Source organism: Calonectris borealis, chromosome 15 (assembly GCF_964195595.1).
Source record: "Calonectris borealis chromosome 15, bCalBor7.hap1.2, whole genome shotgun sequence".
NCBI lineage: Eukaryota > Metazoa > Chordata > Aves > Procellariiformes > Procellariidae > Calonectris > Calonectris borealis.
Window position 1 is genome coordinate 1,812,077 of NC_134326.1, and position 18,711 is coordinate 1,830,787.

Here is an 18,711-nt window from a genome sequence, read left to right on the forward strand (position 1 = left end):
AGCCTCGTCCAACCTGGCCTTGAATGTTTCCAGGGATGAGGCATCTACCACCTCTCTGGGCAACCTGTGCCAGTGTTTCATCACCCTCATTGTAAAAAATTTCTTCCTTGTATCTAATCTAAATCTACTCTCTTCTAGTTTAAAACCATTCCCCTTGTCCTGTCGCAACGGTTTGTCCCCATCTATCTTATAAGCCGCTAAAAAGTTTGTCCCCATCTTTGTTATAAGTCCCCTTTAAGTACTGAAAGGCTGCAATACGGTCTCCCCGAAGCCTTCCCTTCTCCAGGCTGAACAACCCCAACTCTCTCAGCCTTTCCTCATAGGAGAGGTGTTCCATCCCCCTGATCATTTTCGTGACCTCCTCTGGACCCACTCCAACAGGTCCATGTCTTTCTTGGGCTGAGGGCTCCAAAGCTGGATGCAGTGCTCCAAGGGGTCTCACCAGAGCAGAGCAGAGGGGCAGAATCCCCTCCCTCGACCTGCTGGCCACTCTGCTTTTGATGCAGCCCAGGACACAGTTGGCCTTCTGGGCTGCGAGTGCACATTGCCGGCTCGTGTCCAGCTTTTTGTCCACCAGTATCCCCAAATCCTTCCCAGCAGGGCTGCTCTGAATCCCTTCATCCCCCAGGCTGTATTGATACCGGCGGTTGCCCCGAGCCAGGTGCAGGACCTTGCACTTGGCCTTGTTGAACCTCATGAGGTTCACAGGGGCCCACTTCTCCAGCTTGTCCAGGTCCCTCTAGATGGCATCCCATCCCTCAGGCGTGTCAGCCACACCACTCAGCTTGGTGTCATCTGCAAACTTGCTGAGGGTGCACTTGATCCCACTGTCTATGTCATTGATGAAGATATTAAACAGCACTGGTCCCAGTACGGACCCCTGCGGGACACCACTGATCTCCATCTGGGCATTGAGCCATTGACCACTACCCTCTGGATGCGACCATCCAACCAATTCCTCACCCACCAGACAGGATCAGTTCCATGATCTTCCCAGGCACAGAGGTGAGACTGACTGGCCTGTAGTTCCCCGGGTCTTCCTTTTTTCCCTTTTTAAAAAGGGAAAGGGAAGGGCATAGGAAAGGGCATAGGAAGGGGTCCTTCATAAAGCTGGAGAGATCAGCCTGGAGGAGCGACTAGAAGCTTTATAATAACCCAGGACTTTGCCCCTGTCCTCTGGAAACAGGCAGTGCCTTGGCGCTCAGAAACCTTTAAACTTGCTCGTTGAATAACCTCAGCAGTGCAGATGGGCGATGTGGGGAGCCTGCCGTGTTGTTTTGATCAGCAGTGTCTGATGCCCTGAGATGAGTGCCATGCAGTCTGGCATTTGTATTTTGGGATGAACTTCTAGTCTGCAGCTATTGATCCTCATGATCCCCTCAGGAACTGGGAACATAATTCCAGCAGGATCTATTTCAATAAAATGCAGGGGTAAATATTGGGTCATTTCCAAATGAATAAACACACAGGAGCAGAATTTTTCGAGCTCCAGAGTCCCCAGTCTGTTGCCAGGTGAGCCCCAGTCTGCACAGGCCCTTCTGATATTAAGTGCAGCAAGCAGCAGTGAGCATCCAGCCTCTGTTCAGGTTTATTAAGAGAAGAGAGTGTCGTAGCAGACGGACGGAAATCTGCCACAGAGAGAATGGTTAGGATCAACAGCCCCTCAGTGTATTAATCAGTGTAAATCATGGAGTTAGTGTGGCTCGCGCCAGGATTACAGTGCTACAAGTAAGGAATAGCTTGGCCAGACACCTTCTCATCCATGTTCTTCTGACAAGCAGTTGGATGAACTCGGTTGAGAGGAACCTCAGCAATTCTGTGTTTTATCAGTAAGTACATGAGGCGTATACAGAGCAGGCAATTTGTATACACTCTCCAACCAGCTGAGTTCATCTGTCTAACTGAATGTCTAAATATTGAGAGAATAAAGTGTCTGTACTCTATGAACCCACCAGTCAAAGTTATTTATAAAAAAAAAAAGGAGCAGCAAAACTATTGCTGTATCCCTGCTCTCCTCGACAGTAGCTGTAGTTTGTGAAAAATTAACTATAATTTATAGTCCAAGCTGTGTTAATTAACTCTTTGCAGGGGGAGTATTTCACCAGATTTCTGAGAACAGGCTGGTGAGCTGTCTGCAAAGGTTAAATGACGTGCATGGTAGGAATTGTGTAAGAATCCCTGCACAATCATTAATGGCCTTTCTGCGTAGATGGGTTGTCCACATGGCAATGTCAGTGCCCGTGGCTCTCCTCTCTGTTGCCCTGCCGTTGATGTTAGTCCCAAATAACCTAGGCGTGCAGTGGAAAACAGACACTCTGAATCACTACAGTGCTCTGAATCTCTCACGTGTTTATGCACTCTCCTCGCTGACTGGGACAGCAACGATGAAACGTGGCTTTGGATCATTCGCAATCACATCCATCCAGAGGCAGCCCTCTTCTCCCCATCCGCACTCCCTTCTCTGTTCTCAGCCCTGGGGCTGAGACCACAGCTGGAGATCTGACGTGCTGATGGGTGAGCTGCTCCAGGCCTTCTTCCGCCGGGCAGGAGCTTTGTGACCAGTTTGCCTGTGTGTTTGCAGAGGCCCCTGTCTCAGGGGCACCTTGCTCATTCCCACTGCTCTAGTTTCACCATTTCTTTTCTGTAGCTTGCCCCATGCGCACTCCCTGTTTCCTGCTCCTAATTCGCTGAAGTGCTTGGGGAGGCAGTTGGTACATGACTGACGTTACTGCACAAACCCCCTCATTGTCTCCCACTGCCTTCACCCAGACTGCAGCTAGCACCCAAACTGCTCCCTTGCTTTTTCAGATCTCCATTTATCTCAGGATTTTACAACTTTCCAAGTCATTTGGGGTAGATGGAGTTGTGTTGGAGGCTGAATGAAGCACTTATTCTACCACACCAGCCAATAGGGAGTAAAATCTGCCTGGTACCGTGTGGCAGGCAAGGTAAGATAGCTGTGGGAAGTCATTTCTGGATCACCAGGCACACCCGAGTGGTGTTTGGAGCGGAGGTGAATGAACATGCATGACTGCAAATAAACTGTACGTGAGGCTCACTTTACCAACACCGGTCACCGAACTGCAGATGACTCAGGTAGATATTTGTTAAGGTATTTCCAGTGGCCCAGGCTGATGGTGGAATACAGCTAAACATGAAGTAGCTGAATGGAGTCACTTGTGAATCTGGGAATTATTCTGCTAGTGTGGTGGAAACCCACTGAATCTCCCATGGCCTCGTGCTTCGAGGTGCTTGTCTGTGATCTGCAGCCACATGGTGTCAAAGGGGGCCACATTTCAACCCAGGCACAATTAACATTTTCTAAGCAAGACATTTTGCTTCCCTTTGTCACCCCACCAGAGCTGCTCTCTGAATTGGCAGGTCTCTCCATCCTTGTTCCCAAACTAGCTGCAGCTACTGCCCTCATGAACACGAAGTCCCAGCTGCAGCAACATCCCAGAGCAATCAGGCACCTTGGGAGGCTCTGGACTCCAAGTTACCATGCAGGAGTGAGATTTCAGGGTTATAATAGATAAAGATCTGTATTCAGTACATCAAAACTCAAAATGAACATTAGGAATTACTATGAATGGAATAGATGTGGGTGACATAAATACTGTGTGTGCAGGATGGTCTCGCCATCTCCAAAGGGAAAAACAGAACCAGAGATGGCACAAAAAAGGACGGCAGCCAGGTCAACCTCTGTATAAGAAGCTACTAAAGAGATCATTGTTTTCCAGCTGGGGAAGGAGATGCTGGCTGTGCCTGTAAAGCCACAGGTAGCACAGGGGACATGAGTGGGGATGATCACTATTTTTTCTAATAGAAGAGCCAGGAAGTGGCAGGTTTAAAAGAAGTAAATGGAGATGTGTCTTTGCACACTGTGTACATAACATTGGAGCTCTTGTCACAAATATTGTGGATGCTACAAGATTAGATTTGTTCAAACAGCAACTAGACATATTCGTGGAATAGAAATCCATAAAGGCTATTAAATGTAAAGACACTGCGGCTGACTTAGATTATCTTTGAGTTGCTCATCCTAGATGGCTAGAAGAAAATTGTCGTTGCATGCTCGTGCTGATCTTCTTCCTTAGGCGTTGCCTATTGGCCACTGTCAGAGGCAAGGCGGCTTTGGTTTGACCAGTACTGCTCAGCTTACAGTCTTATAACGGCCTGTATTTCATGACACTCTCTTCTCAACAGGGAACTGGGCTGACTGCCTCTTTCTGTAGCCTTTGCTACATCTCTGCTGCTGACAAATGGACCATAGCCATATGATTTTGTGATTCAGTTTTAAAACACTTCGTGCTTTTTTGGGAGGAAAGGCACGGTACTTGCAGAAAACAGTATTTAAAAGATAACAACATTAACAAGATGCTTCTAGGAGAACTGGTCAACCATGTATTTTTCTGACAGGCATAGCTCTGTTGACAGCTCTCTTTCTAGAAGTGCACAATATGCATGTCCCAAGCCTCATTCATGTCAGTCTCTTTTTTATTTGTTTAAAAAGAACAAAATTGTTTATATGGGATGAAAATCCCATGCAATCTCTAGCTGGTCAGCACTGTAATCCACTCTGGCATCACAGCATCACACAGCACTGCATCTTCCTGCCCACCTTTTCTGGTGGAAGGGGTAGCTTTTTATCTGAGGTGTTTTCTATGGGGAGGTTTCTGGGCTCTGTTTTTATTTCTCCCTCTCTGCTCCTCCCTTACTGTGGGAAGGCTTGCTCCAGAATCCTTTCCTGTAGGATTTATGATGTGAGACGTTGCCAGATGGATCCTTTTTCTTGCTAGCAACTGGTACATTTGATGGTTGCAGGGGTGACGGCTTCCTGCAGGCTGTGCTTGTTCTTCATCCACGTGCCTTTCAATTTGCACCAGTGCTTTAGTTCATGAAGTTTCAGTGCTCCCTGATCTGACGTCACGCTTGCAGCTTTAACAGAGACCTGTTCATTGTGCAGTTTTAAGGTACTTCAGTAAAAGCCTGCAAGCACTCCAAACCAAAGGCCGCCCTGCCAGTGGCTTTCAGCAGCTCCCATGCTGTGTGCTGGCCAGGGGACTGTTCGGAGGGACAGTGGCTGTCTTCTGTGTACCTGCTCCCCTGCAATTTTCACACTTCCCTGGCAGGTCCTTGCTTGCTCTGCCGCTGCTTCTGCCTCCACAAGACTGGCCCAGCCAGCCCCGAGAGAGCTGCAGAGCAAAGCAGGCAGCTCCTGCCAGCCCAGCAGCCTGCACAACCTGCAGCTTCCCATGCACATGCACGGTGAAGCCCGTGCACAGCCTGGCTCCGACTGCATTTTGGGACACAGCTGTGAGCTGCCAGGCTAGGTTTTATTTTCATGCTCATTTTTAAAATGGCATTTGGTGTTAAGGCTTAGTTTAAGTGGCTGGATCAAGCAATAGCTAAAGGAGAGGCCTTGCAAAGAAAGTGCAGGTGCTATCACACACAGTTAGAGCTCCTCTGTCCTGAACCCACAGTTCTCCACTGGCCTTAGAAGAAATGTGCTACTGTCTCGTAAAGGTATAAATTATACAGACTTGTTACAAAGCCATTATGATGGCTTTGGCTTCTAGTTCGCACTAATCTTAATTGGAAGGGAGTGCTGAATTTCCCTGCAGAAGTTTGGGAGTTTTCAGATTTGAGGGGTTTTTGCAAGGACTTCTTGGTGGCTTGGTCAAATCATTGTCTGTTCTAAAACCCAGCATACACTCTAGTATGTGTGCACTGCTCTGCACATTTGGCTCCCAGCTGGCTGGCGTTACGTGCCCTAGGAGGCGAGCAGCTATTTGCTGTCCCAGGGCCATGTGCATTTTCAGTCTTTGCTGAAGTATTTGCCATGTCTGGTTTGCAGAGCACTTTGGGACAACTTGCTCTGCCCTGGATAGCTGTGAAAAGACAACCCCAGAGGCAATGGTTATTCAAGGCAAAGCATAGAAATAGCTCTGCTTGGTGCACAACCCCAGCTCTGTCAGACAGTGGAAGGCGTTGACTTCCCTATGGGAACAGAAGACAATGGGGTTGGACAATGCATTGGTTGAAGCAAAATGAACAGTAAGCTTGGCTCTGCCTTGAGCTGTGTGCAGGTAACAGTGTGGCCTCTCCTGCTGTGCACAGCCTGATGAGCAAACTCCTCATTCAGAGAGGCATGGACCCCATGCAGTCAGAGATAGTCCTAAAAGCAAGAGAACCAGAACAACCTTGTTTGGTTGCTCGTGTGCCAAGCATCGCCCAAATGTGAGAGGCTTCACGGGATGCCCCTGTTCTCTGCTCCGGTGAGACCCCCCCTGCAATACTGTGTCCAGCTCTGGAGCCCTCAGCACAGGAGAGACAAGGACCTGCTGGAGTGGGTCTAGAGAGGGGTCACGAAAATGATCAGGGGGTGGAACGCCTCTCCTATGAAGAAAGGCTGAGACAGTTGGGGTTGTTCAGCCTGCCAAGACGAGAAGGCTTCAGGGACACCTGATTGCAGCCTTTCAGTACTTAAAGGGGGCTTATAAGAAAGATGGGGCCAGACTTTTTAGCAGGGCCTGTTGCGACAGGACAAGGGGGAACGGTTTTAAACTAAAAGAGGGTCGATTTAGACTAGATATAAGGAAGAAATTTTTTACGATGAGGGTGGTGAAACCCTGGCACAGGTTGCCCAGAGAGGTAGATGCCCCATCCCTGGGAACATTCAAGGTCAGGTTGGACGGGGCTCTGAGCAACCTGATCTAGCTGAAGATGTCCCTGCCCACGGCAGGGGGGTTGGACTAGATGACCTTTAGAGGTCCCCTCCAACCCAAACTATTCTATGATTCGATGATTCTACGGTGCTGGGAGCCCTCCTTTACCTGTGAGAGCCCGGACGTGCCCGGCAGGCACTGGCTTGGAGCCGGAGCGTGAGAATGGAGACCTTGGCTCTGGCGGTGTGGGGTGCAGCCGGAGGCAGCAGGGCAGGCACCCGCAGCAGCCTCTGAGCCTGCTGCGGAGGCGGGATGGGCACGGGGGCTGCCCGGGTGCGGGGAGCAGCCCTGGCTCCCTCCGGGCAGGCTCTGGCATGCCTTGCTGCTTCTCCCGTGGTTCTGACTGGCTCCTGCCTGGGGCTCTGGCTCCAGCCTTCTTCCTCGAATCCCGTGTCAATGAGGTGTTCAGTCTTCAGTGGCTGGTCTGAAGTCACTGACCTCTCCATGAGCTTTGGAAAATGGGATGGAGGAGGGTATCTCCTCAGAAACCTCGAGTACAGCATAAAAGGCACTGGAAAGTAGGTAGTAGCCCCACTACTGGAGATGTAACTGTGTTAGGGTATAAGCAAGGTGGGTAGTCCAGGAAGGGGGACTATCTTTAATGAGATTAAGTATTCAGCTGGAAAAAGCAGATGCTTTTGAGTGCCCAGCCCTTCTTTCAGTTATGTGAGGATGAGTTTGCATTCCCCAAAGTTGGTCTGCTTTTGTAACCTGTATCAGTTGCTCTAACAAAAGGTTTTTCCCTTCCTAGAAGTCTTTGTCTTGCCTATGGAGACTCTCTGTTTTGGGCTGTAAGTTTGTCAGACTCATTCAGAGACAGGAATTGCAGTGAAATCCTGTAGAGTACCATCAGTTTTGTTTGTACCTTACATAGCTGGAAAGCTTTTCTCCAGAATGAAATTTGGATTTGGAAAAACATCTGTATCCCAGGAAACTTGAGTCATGCTGGCTGCCTCCCTCAGACCGGGGCTGACTGACTTCTACTGCTGAACTTCTGCTTGTTCTCCTGAGGCACCCCATGGGGGCATGACAGAGAAATCTCAGAATTAGGGGAGGGAGAGATAGAGCTGTTCTTGCTTGCGCTGGACCTGTTCCGGGGACAATGAGGGCACTTGCTTTCGGCTCTGAAAACTTATTTCCTCCCAGAGGTGTGGAGCAATGGAATGTCCCCTGCAGTATCGCTGGGTCTTGCTCCAGTATCATGATGCAAATCAGACCCCAGCAGCATGCCACCACGACTCTGCGACTCTGCAGCACATGTTCTTCCTAACCTCCCGCCTGCCTGCTGGTGCAGGGTTGCATGCGTGTATAAGGGGAGGGCAAGGAGAGGTGGGAAAGGGGCACTTTTCCCTACAGCTTGCCAAAAAGATGATCTTGTCCTGACATGCTGGCTGCTTAGAGGAAGGCGTGTCCTCAACTCCTCACTCACTTGGCCAGTTTTGCTGGGAAAGGAAAGGTCAAGTCACAGCCCCAGGACCTGGAGAGGTGAAGGTGGGTCTAAAGGCACAGGCTGAGGTTTGTAGCTCCGGGGTTTTTACTTTGGCAAATGAACTAGTTGAAAATCATCTAAGAAAACAGAATTACCCAACAAAGGAAATAACAATATATCCTTTTTGTGTGTGTTTTTTCTTTCCCTGCAGTAACCACAACTCTCTCCTCCTGGTCCGGGCATGCTAGAAAATGCAACGAAACAGCCAAGTCCTATTGTGTCAATGGTGGGGTATGCTACTACATCGAGGGGATTAATCAGCTGTCTTGCAAGTAAGTGAGTGTAGTTCTTGTGTCGATATGGAAATTACTTGGCTGGGGGAGAGGAGACCTCTGTGCATCTGCCGGAGGAGGGGTAGCTCTGAAATTCTCCCAGCAATTGCAGTTTGAGCTGTGCAGGTTCAGAAAGGGAGACTAGAGGGGCGCGGGTGGGGGAGGAGGGTTCGTATTTTCTTTTTTGTGTGAGTGCCACTCTTCACTTTTCCTGACTCTTCCTCTAAGAATATGTTTGTCCTGGCTGTTTCCTTTCCCTTTCTTCCCGTTCTCCTCTGCAGCTTCAGGGAAGGTCGGGCCCCTTTTGCTCTCCCTGAGCTAGGTCAAAGCTCCGCGTCCCCTGCTGACGCGTCCTCCCATTTGAGCAGGGGGGCTTTCCCCAGTGCACGGCCACCTCCCTCCTCCGTGACTGGAGAGGGTTCCTTGCTGAGACCTGCCTCTTACCTCTCCTGTCTGCACCTCATGGGCCCAGAAGGAGTTTAGCCACAGCTGTTCACCACTCTGTGCCGCTCTGTGGCAGGCTGTGGGTTGTTTATTTCTCCCCTTCAAATGTTAAAACCTGCAAAAAACGCCAGGGAGATATACTAAGTTATCCTTAAAATGAAATTTCTTGGGGAGCTTAAAGTGGGGCTGCATAGTCCGAGGGATGTGGAATGGGATGTGAGACCTTTTCACCTCTGGTTCAAACCTATCACAGCCAGCAAGCCCAACAGCATCTCACAGCTCACCCTCCAAGCCTAACGGGGACTGAATGAAAAGTGCAGTCTGATTGCCACTGCAGGAGATGTAGATACCCAAAGCGCCCTGAACCTGCCCCCGGCTCCTGCGGAGTGAGCATGAGGTGGTGCCCTGGGTGTGCATTCCCTGAGCAGATGCAGTCAGCTTCTGAGCTCCCCTGGGGATCCAGGCGTCACTGTGCCCAGCTTGGAGAAGCCCAGGGGTGACTATTTTCTCCCTGCATGGCCCAGAGACCTCTCCGTGGAGACGCACAGCCAAAGGTATTTACATCTGTGGATGTCAACCTACTACCACTACCACTGCCACTGCGTGGTGTGATGCTCACTAGACACCTCAGCTCCTCAGGCCTTGAAGGACGCATCTGAACAGAACCATCACCCCTCCTGGAAAGGTTGTGAGCTGGATTACGCTTAGCACAACTCCTCCCTTCTCCCAGTACTCCTTCGTTTTGTCAGGGAGCAGTGGGAAAGACCATGTGGAAATGCATTCTGCTGAGCTCCTGTGCTCTCACTTTCCGATGCAGGATCAGCTGTGGTGGGAAGGCCATAGGATCAATAGCATCTTCCAGTTCTCCCAGGCTTGCCCCTTCAGACATGGAAAGAGCCGGGCAGGACAGAAACCAGATGCTGTGGTCCTCCACGTTTCCCATGTGCATGAAGTGAGAGCAGCCCTTGTACACCGCAGACCTGTGCTTTAGGGTAGTTGTCTCTGCCATTGGCTTCTTGGTGGCACTGTAAGTTCATCTTGCCAGTGTTCCCCATAGGAAACATAGGCGAAGCCCCATATGATGAATCAAAGTCACAGCCACTATTCTGCTGTAGCTGTAGCCCCAAGGAAGCCCCAGCAGTTCCAGTCTTTCCATGCTGGGGAGGGCTTAACCCTTGAAGCCTGGAGGAGTGTATAAATTAATATCTCTATGTGTAAGCAACGTGGTGGTGCCAAAAGCATAGATCTCAATGCTATTTCTTTTGGGAAGAACTTGAATCCAGATCAAGACTTTTCAAATCATATCAATTTCTAATTATAGCAAGAGTTACCTGAACTCCTGCCATACGCAGCTATAACGGTAACGCTCCATTTTTCCTAATGAAGGATACACGTGGTAGTTATCAAGTGTCTTCAGCAGATAAAGTGTTTTAACCGAAGTAATTCCAGCCTTGCAAAGAAACAGTCTACCTTCAAACCAGGCTGCTATGATAGCTGATGAACAGAGGCGAAGCTCAGTGATGGATTCCATTAAGATTTTGTGTGCCATATGAAACAGACCTAATTATTTAATATAATTTGAAAGCCTTAATTCCTTACTTGCAGATGGTAAAATGATTTCCTTTTCTGATGAGTCCCAAGATACCAATTGCTAAAACCAGATGGGAATCGAATGGGTGTGTATGGAAGGGCAGCAAAGTGTTAACCAAAAAGAGGTGCTTTGAAAGTCTGCACTGTCACTATTCATCTGCCAGAAAAGACAGTTCTGTGTTAACAGGAACCCAGGGGACCCAAGTGCCTTCCACAGTCATTTCTGATCTTACTGCTTGAGGAGATGTCTGGATGTTCATTCTCCTTGGGTGTTTTTATCATTAAATCACAGACTGAAGATAAGAAATCCTGACTTTTGAAGTGGTGTAGTTTTAGAGTTTCTAGACTCCAGAAGGCAATAGTTAGATATTGAGGAATGCAGAAGCATTTGAACTGAACATAGTATTTCCCATAAACTGGCTTTCCCAATAACATGGACGATTCTTGGGGAAGGCTGATAATGAATAAACGGACGTCACATTTGTCTGCCTGCAAACTAGCAAAATGCTGAAATGTTTCACAGCTTCCTCGTTGCACCAAGACAGGAGATCTGCTGCTGTGGTTTGTGAAAGATGAAATGATAAGATTCGGAGGGAAAACTAGAGGAGGCAAAGATGCAGGCTTTGACCTGCATTTCTGAACTCTGTAACATGGGAGCCAGCCTGGGTCCTCCAGACACGCCGTGCCTCTGAGACATGAGCATGAAGGAGGTCGATAGGTCCTTCTGCGCACAAACTCTTCAAATGCCTTGGAAATCAAACAAGAGCCATGTGAGCATCTTGAGCGAGGAACAACATATGTGTCTGTGTGCTGTTCCCACTTGCTATTCTGATTAGAGTCAGCAGGGCTTTGGGGGGTCTTCTGGCACCGTGTGCCAGCTTGCAGTCCTCCTGCACCGAGAGCTAAGGAGATTCGATACCCCGGAACCCGTGTGAAGTTACCAGCCTTTCCAATACCAGCTATCAGAAAACAGAATTTTAGAGTGTTCTTGTTCACTACCTGCCACCATCCTCTAATCAGCTTCCTGGAGTGGATTTCATTGTTTGCAGCTGTCCGCAAGCATAGGAGATCCTTCCTGTAGATGTTACCCCTGCCACTCTGGAGCAAAAAGAGCAGCTGGGTTCTCAAATGATTTCTTCTCCTGAAGTGACTCATGCTTGATTTGTTACAGATATCGCCTAAATTGGCAGCTGGCCTTTTATTATTATTTTTTAACAGGCTTCCCTGTGTTCCTCCTGGTCTTTTAAATTCTGGGGAACAAACTGTTTGCCTGTAAACCCACCTTCCCCATCCTTTTCAATACACTTCAGCTAGACCCTGGACAATGCGTTCTCTTCACTAGGGAAGAGCCCAGAACGGACTTGGAGCTGTTCCAGAAATTGTGTCTTTTTTGGATTGTGTGCTTGCGTAATTTTGTCCTTAATTTGAAGTAAATTCTACACACACTAGTGTCAAAGGAAACCTGAACATGATACAATCTGTGCTGATATTCTGATTCTGCAAACAGACCACCTGGAAGTTAGATGGGAGAAGTGTGATCTGCCTCAGATATTCTGCAAATTTTCAGCATAAACCCAGGAAATGACTGAGCCACACACATACAGAGTTGACTCAACAGCCCTAGTAAATTAAAAAGCCCCAGGCTCTTGTTGACAGGAAGAATTTCTCGACCCTTCTCCAGACTGTTTTGCTCAGGGAGGCCTTACGAGTTGGACTGGTTTCTCACCATAACTGTACGGAAGTGGCAAGTTTGAGTAGAGCAGATTCCAGTGCCTGCAGAAGGGATGCACACAAGCAATGCTCAAGGCCTTGAGCTGGGCTGGGACACAGAAGAGCGGTGACTGGTTTGTTGTGTCCAGCTGAACGTAGCGCGTGGGGTGGCTAGCAGCCTCTGATCTCGGGTCTGCCTTGGTCCTGGAGCCCATTGGGTTCTTGGCACAACTTAGAGCAGTTTTAGGTTGCTCTAATCTTTTACTGCTGGGTGCCGTGCCCCACAGGGTTGTTCTAGCATGTGTATCACAGCAGAAATACTCTTTTTGCCAGTTAGGTCTTGGCACACTCTATCTATAGTTGGGGTCTTCCCAGCCAAACAAAGAAACAAAGCCAAGTCTCATTGCTGCACAGTCCTTCTCTGCCCACTTAAACGCACTTTGTGACTCTTTTGTGTGGTTGATATAATCAAAGTGGCTGGTACCCTGGGCCAGTATCTTCATAAATTGCATGGGATCAGAAGACTTAAAGAACTTTATAGAGCAACACCCTCCCACCATGTTGGACCAGTTGTGCTTGCAAGAGTCAGGCTGAAGGATTTACAAATGCTGACAGATAAACAGACTCTCTGGGTTTGGGCTGACAGCATTGCGTTACGTGAGAGAGTGAGGTCAGAGGCCTGGAGGACCTCAGACAAAAAGTGAAAGTCAAGGAAAGAATAAAAACCAAAACAAAACAGAAGAGAAAAGATCAATTAATTTTTAAACTAGTTGATGTATGCAAATCACCAATTTACAAAATTACTTGTTCACTTCCTAGAAGCCCTTTCACTTACCTCCTCCATGTATATTGTTTCCTGCAGATTTCCCCACGGAAGGGGAAAGATCATTCTGAAGGGTTAGCCACCTTGCCAGCTCCCCTGTGCTTTTCCAGAGCACCATTCAAAGGGGTGGACATCAGGCTGATCTCGTACGGCCATGGTCCTCCTTGCAGCACAGCTTGCTCAGCTCCCCTGTGGTGGCAGGAGCTATGCCATCCCTCTCAATGACTCTACTGATCTGGTCCGCACAAGTTGCACATTGCACAACCACAAGTACGTCACTTTGCCATGGATATATGAGCAGTTCTGTGGGGAGGTGTTGCAATGTCCTTGGAAATGAAGAACCCACAGTGTTGAGCTAGGGGTGAAAATCTCCACATCCTGTTCCAAATCTCCTGAACGGGCCAGGACTCATTCACTGGGTTTTGCATGCTGTTTATCTTGGGTGATGAGGTCAGGTACCTTTCCAGGTTCAAGTGGCCCGTCTATGCATCCTGTTCAATGCGTCCTTTTTAATGCAGGTATAACTATAGCAGACCCTTGAGAACCATCAAAGTGTGGAAGCTGATCCTGCAAAAGCGAGGCTTGGTGAAGACAACAGCGCAGATTCTGCTGAGCCCCCACAGCTCAGTCGGAGTTGCACTGTTGTCTTCACTGAGCCCAGAAGTGGTGTCCCTGCAGTTTGGACTCTACTATACAGCAAACATGCCTTGATTAGCTGCTCTGGATAAGGCCTCTGCATTTATTCTGGTTGCTTTCTTTTCTTCCCATCAGTGATTTTGTGGAGTCCAGCCTTTTGTGGCTCTCCAGAGCCTGATCATCTGGGACTGGTCAGGGGACAATGACAGAACTGTCTTCTTTTTCAGCCCTTCACACAAATAAGCAACATGCTTGAAGCATTTCTCCATTTGCTTATATCAGTGCATTGTGTCCTTCCGCTACAGCTTCTCCTTATCCCGTTATTTTGAAGCACCTGCTCGTTCACATTCTTCTGTAACGTGGATTGCATTATGAGAGCTACCGAATTTGGCATACTTTAATTAAGATCTGGGGGAGCAAAGGAAATGTGCCAACCTTTGCAAGATTTAGATCAACAGCTGGGCAGAAAAAGTTTTGCTTCCAGCAGGAACATTATGATAATGATGTTATTAATTAATAGTAGCAAATAATAATTAACAATAATTATTGCTCTGCCCTGATACAGGGCAAAAGGTCAAAGTTTCTCAATTTTCATGAATAAGTGCTCTGCAAACAACGTTGAAATGGGTCATTCAAACCATTTTGGTTTGTACTTTTTGAGATGCTTTATTTGGCTGATCATCTTACTGCATTTTTTTTACCACGTAAATATTTAACTGCAATTCATCCTGAACCCAAGAGCAGAACTTTGTGGATATTTTCGAAATGGGGTAAAAAAAAAGTCTTAAGGAATTTGTCAAAACTGAAAGAATTGGGCATTTTCCAGCAACAACAGAATCTGGACAGAAAAATCCCTGACCAGTTTTATCGATGGCATTTGCAAGTAGCAAATTTTCAGATGTGGCAATTCTTTTTAATTTTCGTGCACCTGGTTAGGCACAGAGGGATGGAGTTAAGCAAGGGCAGTCTTGGGGGTTCTCCACACAGGCTAGAGAGGGGACAAGGTGCTGTCTGCAAGAGGTTGGTGCAGCGTTGTACTTCCCCAAGACCGTTCCAGCCTTGTCCGCTTCCCTTGGCCTTTGAGGAGAGACATGTTGGGCCTCCATGACACCAGTGAGTGGTCCAGGAAGTCCAAAGGTACTATTTGCAGGAATAGTCCACCATCTGTGTAGTGCCTGCAAGAGCTTTCAAAAGGAGGAGGGACTCCGTTTTGCTGGGATAGCCAGTCAAAACCTCTTGACTAGGGTCAAATGTGCAGGAAGAAGGATGCCATGATCAAAGACCATCTCATGGCTGTCGACCTTAGTGAGCCTTAACTTTCAGGTATGTCCCTCAGGCCATATGCTTGGCCACTGGAGAAGAGCTTCCCAGAAGCCCTTACCACAGGCAGCAGATTCTGTCTGCAGAAGGGGTGCTTTCCATTGTTCTTCCTGTCCAGGCTGGGAGACTCATGTGCCATGCACACTGGAAATTTCTTTCCTACAAGTCACATCTGGAGCCATAGTAATGAATAACAAATCATCTTCACCATCCTAGAAGTATGAGACAGCTAAAAAGAAAGGAACCATGAGCATTGCATGCTTTCAAAGGTCTCCTGGACACTGTTGCTGCCAGCAGCCTTGCTTATGAGGAATCGGGACCCAGGGATGCCAGAGCGGCACATGTGTCTTGACAGCTTGTATGCTAGCTTGGGAGGTGACAGAAGGTGCTCATGTTCGTGAGGGCTTCTTTTCTGTCACTTTTCCCAGTGCTGATTCACTAGTAACTAAAGATGAAAAGCCTGAGCTGTCCTAGACACAGAGAAGACAGTTGTCTACTGCCTTCTGTCTAGAAAGCTCTTCTCCCCACCCACGCTAGGCTGACGGCAGAGATCTGAGGATGGGCTATATGGTAGCTGTCATGGCATCAAAGCTTCTCTGACACTTTTCTGTTTTGCTTTTTCACTTCTCACCGATTTCTTTCTCTGGGTTTTTATTTCCTTCCACCAGTTTTCACGTAATTTTCAGTCTTTCCTTAATGGCATGCAGCTTCAGTCACACTGAAGTTCCAGCCTTGGCTGACCTTTTGCGGACGTGTGCCTGAGACAGTTTTAGCTCCTTTCAGACAAAGTGCCCCTTTTTGAGGTGGGTAGGACATTTGCTTCATTCAGCAGCACCCCTGAGGCCCTTCGGTGTGCTCACAACATATATGAAATCTCAGATCCCACACAAATGGGCAGCATGTTGCGAGCTAGACTGGACACCTTTGAAGGCTCTGTGAATAAGTTCATGACTCTATCGGTGGTGATGAATAAACTTCAGAAAGGATTGGGAAGACACCTTCTATTTTGCATGCCTTGTTCAAACCCCAGTGCAATCTCTTAAAGGTTTCTCCAAAGTCTTCCCTAGGGCTTTCCTAGGGCTGTCCTCGTGAGTCTGCATCACCCAGCTGCCTCAGGTTTGTGCTCTTTGACTGCCAACAGGGCATCTTCTTCACTCCACTTCCCAGCACCACCTTCCTCTGCTTCATCACGGGGAAGGCCAATAGGCCTCATCTCTGATGGTAACCCCTTGGGCTGGGCTTTCCTTGGGAGCTGGCTGGGCTCCCTGGTATTGAAATGACGTTACTGGTATGTCTCCCTTTCCTGTGCTCCAAGATGAACATCCAAGAATGAGAAAAGAAGGTGAATTGTTCAAAGATATTTGCCTGACCAGGGAGTCAAATTTCCAGTTTCAAAAGTGATTTGGATACTGAGAAACTTGAGTGTATGACTAGGGAGTTCAGTAAAGCCTTATGCAGAGGCATGCCCTTAAGTTCTCCCCGAGCAGTTTGGGGTGCACAGATAGCCCAGCACCCTCCCACATGGAGGTGTTAGCACAGGTCCCAAAAACCAGATGCTGTGTAGTAGCACAGAAAACAGGTTTGGTCATGGGCAGTGAGGGTGCACCAGCTTTTTTGCTCAGTGCAGACCTACCAAAACTGCAGTGAAAACCAGCAAGAAATCAAGTGCCAAAGCCATATTAGTCATGCAGGGCCTTCCAAAGATTTCTTCTATGAGAGGGACAGCAGGTGAAACGTCCCCTGGACACGGGGCACCCTGCCTTGGAGAACTGGGAAATGCATTCTTTAGGGGAAAGATGGACAGGTTTGGAGCTGTGGAGGTGTTGAGGTGGAGAAGGACAGTAGATGGGATGGAGAGATTATGCAGCCTTTTATTGGCTATATCTTGTCCTTGGATCATGCTGGATTCAGAGGTGTATCTGCAGATCCCTTGTAGGCATCCAGCATTGAGGCTCAGGCTACTTCTGGAGTTCCAGCAGGTTGTCCCACAGGCAGCTGACCTTCTTTAGAAGCCTGTGGCAGTGGTATATCAGTGTGTCAGCAAATGCCTCAGCCTTCTTCCTCGGAGTGTTGATGCAGGTCTCCAGGCAGGTCTCCACGCCAGGTCTATGCACTGGGGAAATAGCACCAGCCACGTCCATCGCCACAGCTGGGAGATCTTTACACCTTGTCCTGCCTTGTGCCCAGCCACCTGCTGCCTCCTCAAGTCCTTCCCCAGACCTCAGGTGAATCTCACCTCTCCCATTTGGAGAGGAGCCCTCCAGCTCAGAGAAGTCTGTATCCTTGCAGATACAGCGACAGATGGGCTGGTGTACCCTTGGTCTGCACAGCTGGTGCGGCTGCTGATAGCCCCTCGTGCTCCCTCACATGTCGTGATTCCCACCTGCTGGCCCAGATCAGCATATGTCCATGATGAGGGAGAACTGTTAAAACCCAAGGTTTTCTGGTCATATGAATAGGGAAGACTTCTCTAATTTCTACCTCTTCCTCCCAAGGGAACTAAATAGTTGCTAAAAAACACTGTCTGTGTTCCCTTAAGCAAGTAGAGAGAAGCGGGAATTCATCTCTCTTCTTGACTTTTTTTATTGCCACTGGAATTGCAAATCTGTAACGTGCCATCTAAACATAAATCTGTCAAGAACAACAAATGCTACCATAGCCCTTGAGTAACAGTACAGAAGTAACCTGCCAACAAGCTTTGGAACTACAAAGCTTTGGCCAGATTAAACATCAAAGCTGTCCCTTCCTAATCCCCTTCGCTGTGTCTGCAGACTGGGAGCAGGCGTTAGCGCACCTTTGGGAGGCACGAAAGGGGCAGATCTGCACTGCCCACGCGGGGCTGGCAGTGAGCGCGTGGGACCTGGACCTGGACCTGGACCTGGACCTGGACCTGGACCTGCCCCACTCCACCCCACCATTTGCGCAGGTTGGGACCAGTCGCCTGACACTGTGCCGGGGCTGCTCCGGCTGCTTGCTGCCCTTCGCAGTGGACCAGCAGGGAGCTAAGCCATTGACCTCAGGCTCGGGCCTCTGGTCCATGTCCTTTTTGCTGGGGTGTCTTTCAGTCCCTTCTTTGTTGACCAGCTGGGGCCTGCCAAACACTGAGGGACAGTGCGATCTTGTGGGTGGCAGCTGAGAGCAAGGAAGGTCTGACGTGTACAAGGCGCAGAGCCTGCAGCCCCGCTTACCCCAGGAAGTTGGAAAACAGATGTTAAGATGCTAGCTATAATGATAAAACCCTCTTAAGCGCAGAGGAGGGAGAAGTGGGTTGGGGAGGGAGTTGTGGGATGGGCAGGTAAGAGCTGGGACTTCAAGAAAGCTAGGGATAACTTTGAGGGACTATCCAAGGAGGCCAGAAGAAGAGATGTGAAGTGAGGGAGAGAGATAAGTGCTTGGGGGAGAAGCATTTGACCACCCACAGCTGAAGTCCCATCGCTTCCCAGGTTCACCCGCAGCTGCAGCGGGTCACAACGCAGAGTGTGGGGGTGCTGCTGCACCGTGTGTGGTCCAGCAGCTCCCGCTGCACCCCTGCCCACGTCCCCGTGCTCCCCAAACCTGGCTCTGCCTGGGAGCTGCTCCACGGAGCCTACTTATGAGCTGGTGCACGTGTCTGGTGGCCCTTGTCCGCCATCGCTGCCACTGCAGCATCATGCTAACGTATAACTGGTGCCCCATGAGCTGGCACATCTCGGCCCATCA

The 18,711-nt window shown here is 48.9% G+C and overlaps 1 protein-coding gene across 1 annotated transcript in view; it reads left to right on the top strand.

The window, feature by feature from the left end:
• NRG2 (neuregulin 2) overlaps window positions 1–18,711 on the top strand; it is a 176,795-nt gene that overhangs the window by 133,396 nt on the left and 24,688 nt on the right. Inside the window, exon 4 of the mRNA XM_075163967.1 lies at window positions 8,369–8,489. Coding sequence (XP_075020068.1) covers window positions 8,369–8,489 — 121 coding nt within the window. The remainder of the gene's footprint in view (window positions 1–8,368; window positions 8,490–18,711) is intronic.